This window comes from Centrocercus urophasianus, unplaced genomic scaffold (assembly GCF_019232065.1).
Source record: "Centrocercus urophasianus isolate 14NV4802_14NV808 unplaced genomic scaffold, USGS_Curo_1.0 seq_41, whole genome shotgun sequence".
Lineage (NCBI taxonomy): Eukaryota > Metazoa > Chordata > Aves > Galliformes > Phasianidae > Centrocercus > Centrocercus urophasianus.
The window spans coordinates 585504-602413 of record NW_024884989.1 but is presented as its reverse complement, the minus strand read 5'-3'; the positions used below and the strand labels follow the sequence as shown (position 1 = coordinate 602413).

Genomic DNA, 16910 nt, shown 5'->3' with positions numbered 1-16910 from the left:
CTGTAACATTAAGGGAAAAGTAGATCAAACACTTTGTTTCAACAAATGACTCATTATGGATATAAAACTTGAAAGATGTCTGACAAGATACTCCACTGAGATTTGCTGAAAGGTGAACCAGTCTGTTTCTGTTCCTACGCTAAAATTGTAAGTGGAATATATCTAAAGCAATATTTTTGCTGTTACCTTTAACTGAAAGTCATGGTTTTGACAGAGTAGTAAATACTATTTTTCTAAAGAAAACCAAGTGAAAGCTTCTTTATTTTCTGCAAAAAGCATGCTCACAGAGTGCTGCCAGCAGACACAGTCACTATTACAACCTGCTTCTCAAAGAATTTCTGTTCCTGGAAATCAGAACTCGTGCAGCAGCCCGGAGACAGTAAGCATGCTCCATCATCACTGGTCATGGAGAAGCACGTGCAGGTGAGCGTGAATACTCAGGCTGTGGAGACAGCATGGATCCAGATGCAGCACAGCAACACACTTCGAGTCATCCCCAGTCAGAGCTCAGAGCTTGTTTCCCTCAGTGCTGCTGCAGGCCAGGGATACACACGTATCCCACCTGCTATATCTGCAGCATTACACGATGCCATAGTTTTCCTGCCTTTATTTTATTTTAAAGCTTGGGCCTCTCTGCACTGTGCTCTGATGTAGGATAGACAGTGCCCATTTTCATTGGCTTCACTTTTTTCAAAATGACTTTAGTCTTTTAAAGCAGCATTAAGAAGACTGCTTTAGGCTACAGCTTGGATTTTCCAGCTAGATGTATGTAGCTGCTTCTGGGTGGGTACAATTTTAATGCTTTAAATCTGACTAAATCAGGTATATCCTGGAAAAACAAAACTACCACCTAGTGGCTTTTTGTTTGTGTTTTTTTCACAATGAACAGCAATCTGTTCAGGACTGGGTGGTTAAGTCAACATTCTGCATTCTTCAAACACGGTTACTGGCCTTCTCTATTCTCCAAAAAGTTAAGTCTTGTTCCTTACAAAAACATAATTTTTAGAGTTCTGTATCTGAGAGAGAAACATGAGAGTTAAAACTGCAAGCATCAGACATGTAGATCTTTCTACAAGCAAAGAACATGCTGGATGTCGTACTTTTTAGTCTGAGTACTTCCTAAAGGAGAAAAGTTAGACATCAGCTTGGCATTTTCAGAAACACATCACTCTGTCTGAAATTCTGCCCCTTCCCTTTAATACCATTTTATCATCATAGACATAAATAGTTCCAAAGGCATTGCTTTCAGGTGGAGTTTCAATAACCCCCTCCAAAGTAAGATGATGAACACCATGCGAGTCTAAACAGTAGCCACCATCGTGCAGGTGCCCTGCAAGAAAGCAGACCACACACTGATGAGAGTGTATGACAGAAAGGGCATCTCTGTAATTCCAGGCTAGGCAAACTTTGTCTGAAGCATCTGGGTGAATGGGCAGATGACCTGCAGCAGAGAGGGAAAGAAGCAGAAAAGTTACTTAACACATAACAGAATCAGCAAGGTTGGAAAAGGCCTCAAAGATCACCCAGTCCTACCATCCACCTACCATCACTATACCTCATCTCTCAATACAACATCTTGAACACATCCAGGGATGGCGTGCCCTCCCTGGGCAGCCCGTTCCAGTGCCTGACTGCTCATTTGGAGATGAAATTTTTCCTAACCTGATTCCTACCTGAATCTCCCCTCCAACAAGAGGCCATTCCCTCTTGTTCTATTGCTAATTACAGGGGAGAAGAGGCTGACAACCACCTGCAGGAGGTTATGGCAAGGTGGGAGTTGGCCTCTTCTCCTGTGTAGTGCCCAGTGCCTATACATCCTTGTTTGGTGATTCTCTATATAAACAGAACCACTTTAGTTTGGAGTGCAGGAAAAATCAGGGCATCTGTAAAGTTCTCATATTTCATTTCTTTCTTCCTTTCAAATATCTTTCATCTTCTTCTTTATACAGCATCTTGATTTCAGAATATTAGGTCCCAGCTCAGCAATACTCAGACGCTGCCAGATTGCTTCTGGGGGATTGTGGATACCCCATCCCTGGAGGCATTCAAGGCAGGCTGGATGTGGCTCTGGGCAGCCTGGTCTGCTGGTTGGCGACCCTGCACACAGCAGGGGGTTGGAGCTGGATGATCATTGTGGTCCTTCTCAACCCAGGCCATTCTATGATTCTATGAATCAAACTGCTCCCAAACAAGCAGCTTTCCTGGGTGGGAAGCTCAGGCTGCTGCCTCTATCCAACAAGCTCATCCGAGTGTGAGACACAGCTGCTATTCTCCAACTACACCACTTACATATGTACCTGATACTACGTTTTCCTCTGCTAACTTGTATTAGTTTGCTTCGTAACCATTTTGCATATATCCTCCATATCCACCTACCCGTAACGACAACTTTTTCATGGTTTTCATCGGAGAACCTGAGTACGTCATCGAACCAGTCCAGCTGGGCTTGGCTAAATCCTCCATTGAATTCTACGAACTGAGGTTCTTCCAGTCCTGCGATGAAGAAGAAGGTTAGGCACACGTGCACGCACCTACTGTAGGTTCCTTATTTGCTTCCTTTCTATCAACAACGGTTTATCCTTGGGATTTCCGCGGCACCTCAGCTCGGGGCTCCCCGCACGAGGCCGGGCGCCGCACCTCCCGAGCGCGGCGATACCTGCGGGGCTGTTGAGGTCCGCGTTGCGGTTCTTCTCCTTCAGCAGCCGCAGGGCCGCCCGGTGCCGGGGGCTGTCAGCGTCCCGGCCCAGCGGGCTCAGCTCGTAGCCGTCCAGCAGCACGAAGCGGAAGCGCGGCGCCGGGCAGAAGTGGTACGCGTGGCAATCGCCGGGCGGCGCGGCGGGCGGGCCGGGGCCCGGCGGCGGGCGGCTGCAGAGGCCGCTCTGCGCCAGGCGGGCCCGGGCGAAGTTGTACAGCTCGTGGTTGCCCCAGGCGTGGTGTACCGGCACCCGCAGCCGTCCCAGCGCGGCCAGCACCCGCGCCAGCGCCGCCTCCGCCTCGGCGGAGCCGCTCCGCGCGTTGACGCCGTCGATGCAGTCGCCCAGCTGCAGTACGAAGGCGGGCGGCGGCCGCTCGGCGGCCCAAGCCTCCACGGCGGCCCGCAGCAGGCTGAGGCTGTGCCGGTAGTACCGCCGGCGGCAGCCCCAGAAATCGCGGCCGTCCTCCGCGTCCGCGTGCTGGACGTCCGCGATGACCCCGAAAGAGAAGCGCAGGGCGGCCTCCATGGCGGCCGCCGCCCGGGGCCGGAAGGGGCGGGCTACGGGGCGGGGCGGGGTGGAGGAGCGGGTGGGCGGAATGGCGGCGTTGCGCGGCCCGCGCTGCTGGCGGCTGTGGCGGCCGTGGTGCCTCCCGTCCGGCGCCGCTGTCGCGTTCCAGAGCCGGATGCAGGCGCTGCAGGCCCGGGCCGCGGCGCCGCTTCTGTCACTCGGGGCCGCGCCGGCACCGGGCTGCCGCTCCGCGTCCCGATTGCCGCCCAGAAGCGGCCGCCGCGCAGCACCGCAGCGCACGGTGAGAACTGGGGGGGGGGGGGGGGGGGGAAGAGGAGGGGAGTTCCGCGCTCGCTCCGGTCCCGCTTCCCCCGCCTCGGGGCCGGAACCCCGCCTGGCGAGGTGTGCGGGCAGCGACCGGCCCCTGACCGAGCTCTCCCCCTGCAGCTGGTGTCCTGGCGGGCGCTGGGAGCCGCCCTCATCCTGTGCGGAGGGCTGCTGCTGGCCATGAAGAGGGTGAAGAAGGCGAAGGAGGAGAGTGAGTGTTTCCCGGCGGGGGGGCGGGGTGGAATCGTGGAGCCCTTCTCCGAATTGCTGCTCCTTTGCATTCCTGCTTGCATTCTCACGTGCGCTGTTTCTGTCGCGTTCACGCTTTTTGCTCGGAGCCCCGCGAGGGGTGGGAGAACCTTCCTCTGCCCCGGGAGCTGCGGTTCTCTGCACGCATTTCCTCGTTTTTAATGCTGAAGTCTCACAACTGCCGGATGTGTTCGGTTCGTCAATGCGTACGGAGCCGGGCCACTGAACTCTCCATCTCGTGCACCTGCGACAGCAGTGTGGCAGTCCAGTGACGATGAACGATCGTTGTGGTTTTCGGAACATAGCGATTGGTACAGAAGTTTGGCTGAAGTGGAAGGCGCTGCTTGGGAGCCTTTTCTGCTTGGGAGCTGTGCGCAGTGGGTGGCAGCAGGGCTGCCCCACTGCTGCTGCTCCGGGGCCTGACCTGCAGGGATGGGGCACAGATTGCAGTGCTGGAATTCACCTCCTCCTGCTGTTCCTGTAGAGCTGGAGAAGGAGCGGAACCGAGGCATCGGGAAACCGCTGCTGGGAGGGCCCTTCTCGCTTGTCAGCCATGAGGGACAGCCCAGGACCAACCGAGACTATCTTGGCCAGTGGGTGCTCATCTACTTCGGCTTCACGCACTGCCCCGACATCTGTCCCGAGGAACTGGACAAAATGATTGAAGTGGTCAATGAAATTGGTATGGGAATTGGGCTGTAGGAGGGCAAGGCTTATCGTGGTGACCTGTTGCCTGTGGGAGTAAATGCCTGTCTTACAAAATGCTGTTGATTAGCATTCAGTAGTTGAATTAATTACTGAACAATACGTAAATCAAGCTTCCTGTCTCTTGGATCAGGTGTTTGGGATGTGACAGCACTGATCTTCTTAGAATAGAGGATTTCTGTTTAATAAGGCACGGCCATGGCAGGTTACATGCACTTGTGTTCTGCACCAGCGCCCATCTGTCTTCTCCTCTCAGCAGGGCACAGCCTCCAGCTGGAGCTGTGCACAAGCACAGAGGGTTGGTTTTCATGGCATTTATTTACTTCTTTCAGAGATAGTATTATAGAAATTAAGCAACACCAAACAGCCTTTTTTCTTTGCTACTTAGGGAGGACTCAGGTAGATGTTGTAGCAATCTGCCTCTGACTGTGTTTGAAGGGATATTAGGAAATGGTTTTTAGGTTGCTAAGAAAAAAGTGTAATAGTTGATGTTTCTGTTCACAGATAGAATCCCGTCCTTGCCTGATCTGACCCCACTCTTCATCACCATTGATCCTGAGAGGGACAGTGAAGAAGCCATTGCCAGATATGTTAAAGGTACAGGTTTTTTTCTATCTTGGAGCTTTATAACAATCAGTAAAGAGTAATGAAAAGGAGGCTTCGAGAGGATTCTTTTCACTCGAATATCTAAGTGTCTTTTTTCTCTGTAGAATTTTCTCCAAAGCTGGTTGGATTGACTGGTACCAGAGCACAGATCGACCAAGTGGCCAAAGCCTTCCGCGTGTATTACAGCGAAGGTCCCAAAGATGAAGACAATGATTACATTGTGAGTAAATGTAGGGCCTTTGCCTAATGGAAGGTTTTGGTTGAGAATGGGATAAAGATTTTAATCAAAAGACAGCTGCTGTAATCTGTGCTGAAGCCCTCTGTGACAGAGCCCTGTTGCACCCACATCTTGAGCTGAGTTATAGAGTTGTGAACTGAGGAGCCCTCTTACGAGTTCAGCACCTCACTGAAAACATAGCTCTTGGAAACATGCAGTCCAAGTTCTGCATGCAGAATGCATATAAGCTCTCAGGCTCATGTGGCCTGATAATGAATTTAACTGTTTTTTTTTCGTCACATAACCAATTTGACGGACTCTTTTCCCATGTGCTCCAAAGTGAAAATGGAACTGAGGAATTACAGATGATGAAATGCAGAGAAATCATGTGCAGCTTGGGAGGCCAGTGAGCTAGAAATGTTTGGAAACTGACAGATAATAGAGGAAAGTAGCACTTTGCTTTTGGTCTGATCCAGTGTTTTTATCCTTACTCTCATTTTTCAAACTGCCTGACTGCAGCAAATAAATTATGCATGTGGGCAAAAGACTGGTGGAACAAAAACGTTGATGCATGTAAAGAAAAGGCAAAAGCAATGCACAGTCTCTGTAAAGGGAAGACAGTCACCATGGTAAACGTACTCATCTGGACTCCTAAAAGAGTGTCAGGTGGGACATCAAGAACCAGCTTTTGCTTAAAGTGTCAGCTCAGTAGCTAGACGGCAGTGTCCAAGACAGTATGTTTGGGTGCAGGGAGGAGATTGCTGGGGAAATTCAAAAGACATTTTAATCAGTCTACTGTCAGTCAAAAGGTACTGCCTCAAATCAGATTTATGAAAGGGAGATGCAAGAATAGGAGGATTGGCAAAGAATGTGAACTAAGTAGAGGGAAAAAAGTCTGTCGAATCTTACCCTGAATGTGTGAACAGAGTTTCAGAAGAGATGGAAAGAGGTCGCAAAAGCTGAAGGAGGGCTGCTGTTTGTGAATTAAATCACGTATAGATTCTAGCAAAGCACTTACAGGTTTTAATGCAGGGATCTCGCCATGGGAAAGAAGTGTGTAGATGAGAGCAGCTTCAAGGGAAGCTGGAAGGAAGAATAAAAAGAGACCATAACTACAAATGTTAGTAATTATGAGAAAGGATTCAGGCTCCAGAGAGAACAGCTGTGCTGTGCTGGGGTTGTGCTAAGCACCTGGAAGCCTGGAGTGTGAGAAGAGCAGTGGGAGACAGTGAGGAAGAAAGCAGTGAGTTTGGAGCAGAACAGCCTGAGAGCCGCAGCCGTGGTGCCACAGGGAGCAGTGTGTGTGCATCAATTCTGGCTGCAACTCCAGCAAGCTCTGCGTATTTGCTGCAGGAAGGTGAGAAGACACGAGCCTCTGAAACCAACTGGAAAGAGGATAACAGCAACAGCAAATCTTGGAAGGACAGCTTTAGGCTGGTTTTGTGCCTGCCTGTCACCCAGGCAATTACTGCTCTGCCTCTTCTCTCAATAAGGGCTTTTTTCCTCATTGTGTCGTGCACAGAGCTGCCTTCCAGTCAGTGAGTCAGAATGGTGCTTGTGCAGGAGCGAGCGCTGTGTGTTCTTCTGTGTGCTGCTGAGCGGTGGGGAGGAGGCAGAGATCAATTCTCTGATTGTTTTGGCTTGAAAAGAACATGGAGATGAACACTTACAAATAATCATTCCTAAACTTCTATTTATATTTTGCAAGTATTATTTGAATATTGATAGTTCCTATATAATAATCTCAATTTCGTAATTAATTACGGAGCGTGCAATTTTTTATCTTTTGCTTTATTTCATGGTTTGGAAGATTGCACTGAAAGTCGTACAGTGATCTTGTGCACTCATATAGTGGCAGTGCACCACAGCTTGAAAAGTAGTGGTCTCTTGGCTGTCCTTAACCTCCTGCAGGCACGGAGTTCAGGTTCTATGGGCAGGCAGCCTGTTCTGGATTTGTGTTGGTGGTGGTCTCATCGAAGGGCAAGAAGGTTTGGATTACAATTCAAACTCCTTTAAAAGGTTCTGGTGTTTGATTTTGTGGTCATTTCTCAAATATTTGATACCTAGAATAAAATATTTTAGTTAAACATACTTCAGTAAAATTTTAAGAAACACGAATGCCATTATGGAAAAGCTGTAAAATGTAATGCATCCTTTTAGCTTCTGATGCTGGAAATACTTACGCAGTTTCTTGGTTCCAAACACAGACCTGCTCTTGGTATGTGAGTGCATCTGTGTCGTTTTTGTTCAGTGGCACTAAGGTTATGTACTCACTGCAGATTCCTGGCCTCCATTTTCAGTTTATTATGTCTTTTCTCATAGAGGTGCTGTCACAGATCACCCAGAGATGTTTTAAAGATACTTAAAATGAAATTATTTTTAATATAAATAAAATTGGAGTACCTCACACCTCCAAACCATTGTTACTGTTAATTTTTTTCAGGTTATTTCAAATTCTGTCCCATTATCTCGCTCAGACTCCGTGTGGTGTCTGCAGATGCCATCACAAGGAGCCAGCAGAGGGAACCCTCTCCCAGCACATGGTGTTTCCCTGCACGCCGGCTCCTGTCTGCAGCTCCTGTGTCCCAGTGATGCCCTTGCTCCCTTTGTTTGCAGTGATGGCGAATTCTCTTTACTGAAGTATCTCCATTTATACTGGATTTACATGATAAGAGCAACAGAAGCCTGGATACCTTCTGGTGTTGGAGAGCATTAGGAGAATTAGAAGGAAATTGGGAAAAGTGAGGGGGAAAGACCACCAGCCTGTGCCTTCCCCATGTTTTCCCAGCCCTCTGTGTGCTGAGGGAGGGCTGTGGGGAGGATCTGTCTGCATACAGAGCTCCTTCATGCATCCTGAGTGCCAGTGAGGAATTTGTTCTGTCAAGTAGAACATCAGAAGGTCACTCAGGTGATGATAAAGTTTCCCAGATCTTACTTTAGCTTGTTGGCAAGAAGTCTTGTTGGACAGCTGGATGCACCACTGAATGGAGCATGGTTGATGCTGTCTTTGAGAGATGTGCAGGATCTTTTTTCACCAGATAACAATGTGCTTTCTTGCAGGTGGATCACACAATAATAATGTACCTGCTTGGGCCAGATGGTGACTTTGTGGACTATTATGGCCAGAATAAGAGGAGTGCTGAGATTTCTGCTTCTATTGCTGCACACATGAGGAAATACAGATCGTAAAGTATGAGGTCTGTGGACATAAATCAGCTGTAGGGTTGGCTGTAATTGGGCATTGTTTTCTGTGGAGCTCAAGCAGAAATGCATGAGTGTAATGTCCAGCCACCATATACCTCTTTTCTTCCAAATACGAAAGGCAACAGTACTCAAAAATCTACAGAAGCTTCCTGCTGGATTGCATCTGCAGAGAAATCTGGACTACAGGTTGAAATTCAGGACTTCTTGGAAACGTTGTGTACAAAAGATAGAAAACACTTTTCATTTCAGAAGAACACATGGCAGAATTAGTTGGTATCTCTTGGCCAGACATCATCTGGAGGACCTTTGCCTTCTTTTTTTCATGCCTTCTAGGAATGGCACTTAGTATATTGTGATAGAGAGGCTGAAAGTTGTTGAGGTTGAGAAGATGAAGAATGCTGGAAATGTCAGCAGCTGCCATGCATGGGACCAGCGCTGTGCCGTGCCCAATCTTCCTCGTTTGAATGCAGAAGTAGTGGTTTTTTTTTTCTTGATGATTTCTCCAAGGAAGCGCTGTTGACTTGTAAGGAAATGAGTAATGAGTTGCAAATGCGTTTTTCTTCAGATCAACGTGATTTTTTGTGTAGTTGGCTTGATTGTGCTTTGTTGAGTAATGAAGTGGGGAGGATGAAGAGGGATCTGTGTCTGTGCATAGGACTGTTAACCAGATAAAATTTATGCAGTGCAGCATTTGAAAATAAAGATTGCTTTGTGTAATTGTTTATCACTTTCAAGGTTTCCAGGAAGAGCCTCTGGGTAAAGAGTGGCTGCAATGTGTCTGGAATTGTCTGCACGTGGGGACAGCATTACTCAGAGCCCGGAGCGTATTGGCAGCTTTGCAGCGCTGGAGGGGTTCATGCAGAAGAAGTCTCACTTGCAGAGTGACTGTGAGGCATCTGTTTGCATTTTCTTTAATTTGATTTGACTGATAATGGGTTATCATCAGAACTTTGCATGCTGGTCAAAACTCATGTGCTGGATTTTATCTGTGTAGAAAGTAGTGTTGATACATACAATATAGTAGGACAGGCTATTGCATGGTTTGGATGTGCCCGTCACCAGGAATTTTTGTGTACTGGTTTATACCAGGTGTTTTAGTGTCTTAGTAGAGTTTAACTTCCTTTTCAGCTGTTGAGCCTTGTTCTGGCTGCTTTGGGTGCAGTTAGCAAATGAGCAGCTTCCAAAGGAAGTTTCTCATGCTGGGTCTCATGTTACTTGGAGCCGTGTCACATCCAAGGTGTTACCAGTAATGTCTAGCATGAGTGGCAATGGCAATAATAATTTTGTTTTCATAGAGTCAGTATTGTTTCTGAGGAGTCTCATCTCACCTTTTACTTTTTCCCAGAATCCCAGAGGCAGTAAATTAATTTAGTTCAAAACTTTCCTTTTAATGAAGATGTTTGGCACCTTCTAGCTCTGCGTTCCTCGTCCTGGTGCCTTAGGTGGGAGGCACCTTTCCAGCTGGCATTTCTGTGTTGCTGGGAAATCTGCCTTAAAGCTGTACTCAATTTTGTTGCTTGTATGTATTAACTATGTTGCATATGAAGGTCGCTCCGAAAGTAATGCCTCCTGTTATATTGGCCCATGTTGTCAGAGGTGGACATCAGTGGGACGGCAGTAGAGGCTGAACCTTCCCACCAGTATCTCGTTATGTGTTGCTGTGTGACAGACGGCAGCAGAGGGCACTGTGACACAATGGTGCCTGACATGGGAGTGCATATGAAGCAGAGATGTGTCATTGAATTCCTCCATGCAGAACAAATGGCACTTACTGACATGCACTGATGCTTGCTGAATGTTTATGGAAACCAAGTGGTGGATGTGAGCGCGGTGAGGTGATGGGTGCTGCATTTCAGCAGTGGGGACAGCAACAGTGGGTGACCTCTGCTGATGCAGATTGTTACGAACGTAGCATGCAGGCTCTTGCTCATTGCTGGTGAAAACACAGCTAATGATAGTGACCATATTAAAAAAACAAAACAAAACATTTTGTTTTTGAGAAAACAAAATTGCTCTATCAATTAGTGTTGTTGTGCTCTTTGTAGCTGTGGTAGCTTCCATGGGAATAAATAGGAGGCATTACTTTCATAATCTACATATTTTCTGTGCAGCCCAAGACAATTCCTCTTCTCTCAGTGCAACCCAGACCAGCCCAAAGGTTGCACACCATGTGCTAACAAGCAGCAGTGAGCAGTGCTGGTACAGATGCTGCTGGGAGGTGTGGGGATGCTCAGCTCCTCCAGTGCTCCCCCTTGTGCTGTTAAGCCTCTGAGTCTTGGATGATCAGAGGGAATCTTCAGACTGCCTCTTTAAAGCCTGATTATGCTTCTCTTGGTTGCCTAAGGTACCTCATGGAAGAAAAACTTAATTTTGGTACTATCATTTGAATCTTTACAGACTGAAAAGGTTCATAATATATACTCTTCTGAAAGGAATGGAAGAGACATTTCAAAGCTAAAAGTGCAGCAGCTTGATTGCAGAGTTTAGAGAGAGAGGATCTGTTTGTTTCAAACCCAGTTTTACTTAAACTGATCATTCAGGAATGGATGGTTGTTGTTTGCAGTATGCAGTCACCTCCATCAGGAACACTCATGGCCTGGGGACCTTCTCTCTGGCAGTGTGGGGGATCTGCATCAGGAGCAGTCACTGAAGTGCCAAAGCTGAGGACAGTCCCAGGTGAGGTTTGTCCCTGTCGTCCCTGTGAGTGGCCTCCTGAACTGAAATTCCCTTGTGGGATCGCTAACCACTGTCAGTTTTTCACAAGGGAGTGTATGTGATGCTTTGCGTATAGTGGAAGCTGATGTAAAGGACACCTCTGTGCAAAAAATGTAACGAATGGGAGTAGGCTGTGGATTGCTTGGCACTGCGATTGTCAGTTGTTAGCAGAGCCAGTAAAGAAACACTGAAAAATTGATTTCTGTTCCTGAAAGATTGCTGTTCAGTGGCAAATCATTGTGAAATGGCTACTGCTCTCTTTTCGTATATGTGCAGCAAAATTCTGTAATGAATGCACAGCTGACTGCCAGATTTAAAGGGAAATGTTCCCCTCAGTCCATCATGGCACATCTCAGCAGGGCCGCACCATGCCTGTGCCAGTCAGAGATGGAGAGAACGGGCACAGAACCGGCCAAGATACCAGGACCTGCTGCTTCATGGCCAACCCCAGGCAGAGCACACCATAGGAAAGATCATGGCTGTGCAGGATGGGAAGGAAACTGCTGGGAGATTGTGTGCGTTCCTCCCTGCCCTCCTTCCTTCCCTGCTGGGGGCCAGGACACCTGCTAGGGATGGCAAGGAGCACAGAAGCACTTACACTGGGCAGGGCAGGTTTCCTCCTGAGCCTGACTGCCCTTCAGATGAAGGCTTTGCTCCGGATGCAGAGATGAAGGTATCTATGGGATAATTGTTCCCAGCAGGATTTTAAGATAAAAATGCTCTGTAACAGGTTGGGCTGTTGCCTTGCTGGTCATAGCATTCCTCAGCTGCAGTTTGTATTCTTTTATTCTAATACTATTATATCCTCTGTTAAGTTCCTCACTTTACTGGTGACAGAGCTTGCAGCTACTTTGCATGTGAAACTCGTATCGGCATCATGTCTGTTCCCTCTAGAAGCCTCCACCGTCTTTATCTTGAAGAAACGGCCTTAATCTTAATCTTGAAACATGTTAACAACTTGTGTCCAGGTAAATTCTGTAGAAGTAGCTGCAGCCCCTCACCCAATGTCCTGGCAGTAATCCCTACCAGACCTTAAGAAAATAAAGAATAAAGCTGTGATCTGTTGTTTCATACCCAGTGTGCAGCAACCACAGGTACGTGGCAGCAGAGTGCAGCAGGTGATGGTGTGCAAGGACCTGTGTGTTGCTTTCCTGGGCTTTGCCTTTTTTTGTACCCATTTGAGCTTTTTCCTCTCACACAACCCAGATTTCAATCATTTGTAATTGTAATAGGTGTGAAGTGCCTCCTATTCACTGCAATTTGCAGTCTGGTAACTTCAGCCTGTCTTTTATGCAGCCTGGTAATTTCAGGTTGTATTTGCTCATACAGAAATAGTGAATCATTCCTCACCAGCACAGCTGCAGGGATGGCTCTCTGCCATTCAGGACTTTGCAGGCTTCTAATGTCTCATTTTCACCCCCAGATCCCATCAAGTTTTGCTCTCATAGATTCATTTTTCATGCCAGTTTCATGCTTGTTGCCATCTTTGTTTTTCTTTGCATAATTTCTCATACAACTGAGACCTTTCCAAGAAGCAGAATTAGTGATGGAGATGTGAGTGAACTGACACATCCTACGTGATGCTTCCTTCCTTTCTCCCTTTCTCTCACAGTCAGTTATGCTCTCTTCCGAGCACTGGCCTAACGTTACCTTGGAGCCCTCGGTATGACTCTCAGGTACTTCCCGTGAGGAGCAGTTCGGGCACAACCTCTTGTTCTATATGGAGACCTTCTGTGAATCCCAACTTCTTGCATGTTTGAACCCTTCAGGAGAGCATGTAAGGAAGCAGATCACAGGGTTGCTTTCAAAACCGACATTCCTTATTCTCGCCTTCTCAAAAAAAGCCCAAGACAGGTCCATTGCTCAGTGGACCTTCACTGAACCTGGAAGCTACTAAACTTTCTGAAACAGACAGATAGCACCAGTGTTATTTTCCCCCTGGGTTGGACTGTTGGCTTGCAGGCCACGGGAGCAGCAATCACCTCATCTGCAGATAGAAGCAAGGAGGGAAGCAGGTTGGGAAAATGGCAGCAGGATTTTCAAGCTCCTCCCTGGTTCCGTGTGGCGCAGCTGGCTGCTGCCACCTGTGCACATCTGTTTTCCTGCACGTCTGCCCTGCCTGCATGCATATCTGCAGGCGGGACAGCATGACACAAGCCCGGCAGATGGAGCTGCTGCAAGAGAGAGCTGTCTTGTGTCCAGGAACCAGGAGCAGAATGAGTGCCAGCGAAAGATTCACTGCAGATGAAGCCGTGCTGTCAGTGTCCTACCTCTGTGGTGTTGTCAGGCAGGCAGCAGTTGTGCCCGTGGGCGTTGCAGCCACCAGCAGCAGTAACACATAGAAAGGTCTGGTCCTCTGGTCTGGCGTGAATTCTGGCTATGTGGCTTTAACGATTCCAGGACTTACATCCTATCTGCCAGCACTACAGAGTTACCAGATGGCACCAATGTCTGCCCTGTGATGGCTGTGTCTTATTAAACAAGAAGAAAATCCTGAAACACATTACAGGTGTTATTAGTTCTCTGATCCTGTCAGCATCTGTGCACATGGAATGGACACTGAGAACTTCAGAATCAAAGTTGACCCTTTCCTTCTGAGTTGTGGTTGATTGCTGTCAAATCTGATGGTTTATTTGCAGTGAACCCACCTGGTTGACAGAGTTGAGGATGTGGCCATACTGACACACCTGCATGAATCTGCTGTTCTCCACAGCCCCGAGGGCTACTGCTGCTCTCAGATGATCTGTGTATGTTTCTCTTCATTGCAAGGGAGAAAAATCAGCTGCCAGGGAGAGGGGCTTCCATGACTTCTCTTCTGTTTTTTTCTTACAGACCTACTCGGGCCTCTTCTGTGTCACTGTCAACCCCTACAAGTGGCTGCCGGTGTACAACCCGGAGGTGATGTTGGCCTACCGAGGCAAAAAGCGCCAGGAGGCCCCTCCACACATCTTCTCCATCTCTGACAACGCCTATCAGTTCATGCTGACTCCTGCCAAATGCTGCTCTTACCTCCTAGGGGCTCACTTGCCTTAAGCCACCTTCTGCAGTGCACTACCTCAGCGCCTCGTTCTGTGTCATCTTGCAGATTTTCTACTCAGGCTCCCAGTTATTGTACTGTGGAATTAGGCATGCCTACCTTGTTTCTAGGTGATGCAAAATCTGCTCTTGACTGCTTTCCCTGTCTCCTGAAATTGGCTTTTATTTTTAAATTGCTGTGCTATAATGGTATGGCACAATATCTGCATTTCTGGTCTAAGCATGAAGTTGAACATCATAAGAGGAACCACGGCAAAAGGTGGGTGCAGTTAGGTAGGACGTACTGCCTGGTTTGCAGACCAGCATGTGGCTTGAGGCAACTCTGTTCAGAACAGATCTGGAAGGAACATTTTCCCCAAAATACATGGTTTCAGAATTAAGTTCTGTCCTGTATTAAACAGCAATAAATAAGGTGAAGAGTGATAAAGAGGGAAGCAGAGGGTGGAAAAATGGACAAAAAAGTGGAGCACAGGAGTGGAAGAGAGGAGGAGGGAAAGAGCATGCATCTCTTTGGCTTTGCTCGCAAGCTTTTTGGTTCTCCCCTTCTATGACACTGGGTTGCTGCTTCCCTACCTCTTCTCTGCAGCAGTTCTTCTTCCCTTTGCAGGGTGTGAAAGTCAGTCAGTCCTAATCACATAAGTAGATCTGTCCCTTTGACCTTTATCTCCAACAAAGCAGGTGTATAAAGCTTTGCTCCATGCTTCCTTTCAGCAGTGGACAATTGGGTGCAGGGAAGACTGAACACAAAGCGTGTCATCCAGTGCTGAGCACTCAATGGAGAGCTGGCCAAGAAGAAGGAATCCTGGATGAAGGTACGAAGCTGAAAAGCATTGCAGAGGGACACTTACCAGCTTGTGACTGTGGTCAGTATCAGTGACAGACATTGGCCTCAAAATATGAAGTGTCTTCTATTAGCTTCAGCCACTCTCAAAAAGCAATAAGAGCAGGGGCTGATTGGCAGTGAGAGACACAACAAATACAAACCACCGAGGCTGCCAATGTCACTGCCCAGCAGCCTCTCCTCAAATGCAGATAGATCTGGGGGATGCTGTCTGAGAATGCTGGAGGCACACGCTCCAATTTCTCAACATGAGCTGAGAGCAATGAGCATGAGTGAAACTAGGAATAAAAAAAGGAATTATTTACCATTTAGTCAGAGTGTTAATTCTTGGTGCTATAATGAAGAAGCTGGCACAGCATCAGGCTGTACAGTGTACGGTTGCACACGATTGCTGAGCTGCAACTCCGTCACAGTCCCACCACATGCCCTGTGGTGTTTCAATCTCTTACTCAAATATTCTCACAGGGTGCACCTGAGGATCAAATAATCTGTCAGCTCACTGCTGGACGCTGCTGGGGATACCAAGGTGTGAGGAATGACAGCTCCTCGCGCTTCAGAAGTAGTTGTGCTCCACAGGGTTTGTCTCTGCTCTCCTGCATTTTGCATCCTATTTGCCCATTTGTTGCTTGCATCTGGGAGCCAGTGGGTGGGAGAAGTGCTCCTACTGACAAAAGCATGGTTGTTTTTCAGATACTGATGTGTTTACAGCTTTTCATGTTCACACTGCATGGCTTGCTGCCTGTTCCTCAAGATTCCCTGTCTCCAGTGTTTAAGTTTCACCACCACACCATTACTCTTGTTTCGTTACTAACTGTTCCCTTTATCCTGGGGAGATTTCATCAGTGTCTATAAATACTTGAGGGGAGAGTGCAAAAGAACAGAGCCCGGTGGTGCCAGTGACTGAACAAGAGGCACAGGGCATAAACGGAAACCCAGACAGTTCTGTCTGACCATCAGAGAGCACTGCTGTGCTGCGCGGGAGGCTGAACACTGGCACAGATACCCAGAGATGTTTTGGAGTCTCCCCTTTGGAGATATTCATGCATATCTGTCCCAAACCTTCCACTGTCCCACACTACTCCATTCTTTCCTGTTCCTCAATAACTAAAACTTCAGTTATCAATGTTATTTTCATCCTAAATCCATAAAGCAGCACCTTACCAGCTACCAGGAAGAAAATTAACTTCATCCCAGATGAAACCAGAACATTCTGCCTTCCCTCCTCCCACATGATTCTGAACTCTCATCCCTCTGGCAAGTTCATCTCAGCCGTCTTCTCCTTTTGCATACCAGTTCTTCCTCAAGTCTTCCTGTCATTTAAACTCAAAGGTAAAAGAGCCTGATATCTGTTTGCTTTAACCATTTACGCAATTTATTTAATATATATAAGCAATAAAACTTTTTTTTAAAGTATTTTTTATTAAAACATAAAAAAGAGAGAGCACCAAAAGCACAAAATGAAAGGGAAGGTAACTCTCTGAAGATGAAGCAGCTATCAAGTTGTCAGTCTAACTGTGTCTCCTCTGATCACAGTGTGCACCTGCACAAAGTTACCTGCCGATGCTCCCAGGGATGCGGTCAAAACAAAGCTGGCAGAGGAGTGCCTGAGTCTGGGACAGGCGGGCCTGAGGCCTGCCCTCGCGTCCCCAGCAAATTCTCAGCTCCCTCCTGGCTCCCATCTCCTGGGCTCTCAGGTCCCACCGCATCGCCCAGCAGCTTCACAAGCGTCATCCCCAGAAGCGCTGACAGGCTGCGGGGCTTGTGCACAGAGCTCTGCAGTTGCCTGTGCCAGGAGGATGACTGTCAT

General features: G+C 47.8%; 3 protein-coding genes across 3 annotated transcripts; 2 read left to right on the top strand and 1 right to left on the bottom strand.

The window, feature by feature from the left end:
• Positions 1 to 235: 235 nt before the first annotated feature.
• Positions 236 to 3293, bottom strand: ADPRM (ADP-ribose/CDP-alcohol diphosphatase, manganese dependent; the record flags this gene model as incomplete). The annotated part of the gene is made up of 3 exons (XM_042833201.1): positions 236 to 1441; positions 2377 to 2493; positions 2657 to 3293. Coding segments are annotated over 3 exons (1041 nt in total), but the record flags the coding sequence as incomplete, so codon positions are not given.
• LOC122168130 (protein SCO1 homolog, mitochondrial) lies at positions 3292 to 9233 on the top strand. Its single transcript, XM_042833200.1, has 6 exons — positions 3292 to 3504; positions 3651 to 3741; positions 4264 to 4461; positions 4989 to 5081; positions 5195 to 5310; positions 8368 to 9233. Exons 1-6 carry the CDS (start codon positions 3292 to 3294, stop codon positions 8494 to 8496), a joined length of 840 nt encoding a protein of 279 aa, XP_042689134.1. The 3' UTR covers positions 8497 to 9233.
• A 4140-nt stretch (positions 9234 to 13373) lies between these two features.
• LOC122168129 (myosin-1B-like) lies at positions 13374 to 16487 on the top strand. The gene is made up of 3 exons (XM_042833199.1): positions 13374 to 13557; positions 13867 to 13973; positions 14059 to 16487. Exons 1-3 carry the CDS (start codon positions 13374 to 13376, stop codon positions 14257 to 14259), a joined length of 492 nt encoding a protein of 163 aa, XP_042689133.1. The 3' UTR covers positions 14260 to 16487.
• Positions 16488 to 16910: the final 423 nt, after the last annotated feature.

What these genes read in the sequence shown, in the direction of transcription:
- LOC122168130 (XM_042833200.1), top strand. Translation starts at nt 3,292, where the DNA reads ATGGCGGCGTTGCGCGGCCCGCGCTGCTGGCGGCTGTGGCGGCCGTGG. An exon ending in GAAGAAGGCGAAGGAGGAGA is followed by an intron (nt 3,742 to 4,263) that starts GTGAGTGTTTCC and finishes CTGTTCCTGTAG; the next exon opens with AGCTGGAGAAGGAGCGGAAC. An exon ending in TGAAGTGGTCAATGAAATTG is followed by an intron (nt 4,462 to 4,988) that starts GTATGGGAATTG and finishes TTCTGTTCACAG; the next exon opens with ATAGAATCCCGTCCTTGCCT.
- LOC122168129 (XM_042833199.1), top strand. Translation starts at nt 13,374, where the DNA reads ATGACACAAGCCCGGCAGATGGAGCTGCTGCAAGAGAGAGCTGTCTTG. An exon ending in CGTTGCAGCCACCAGCAGCA is followed by an intron (nt 13,558 to 13,866) that starts GTAACACATAGA and finishes TTTATTTGCAGT; the next exon opens with GAACCCACCTGGTTGACAGA. An exon ending in GCTGCTCTCAGATGATCTGT is followed by an intron (nt 13,974 to 14,058) that starts GTATGTTTCTCT and finishes TTTTTCTTACAG; the next exon opens with ACCTACTCGGGCCTCTTCTG.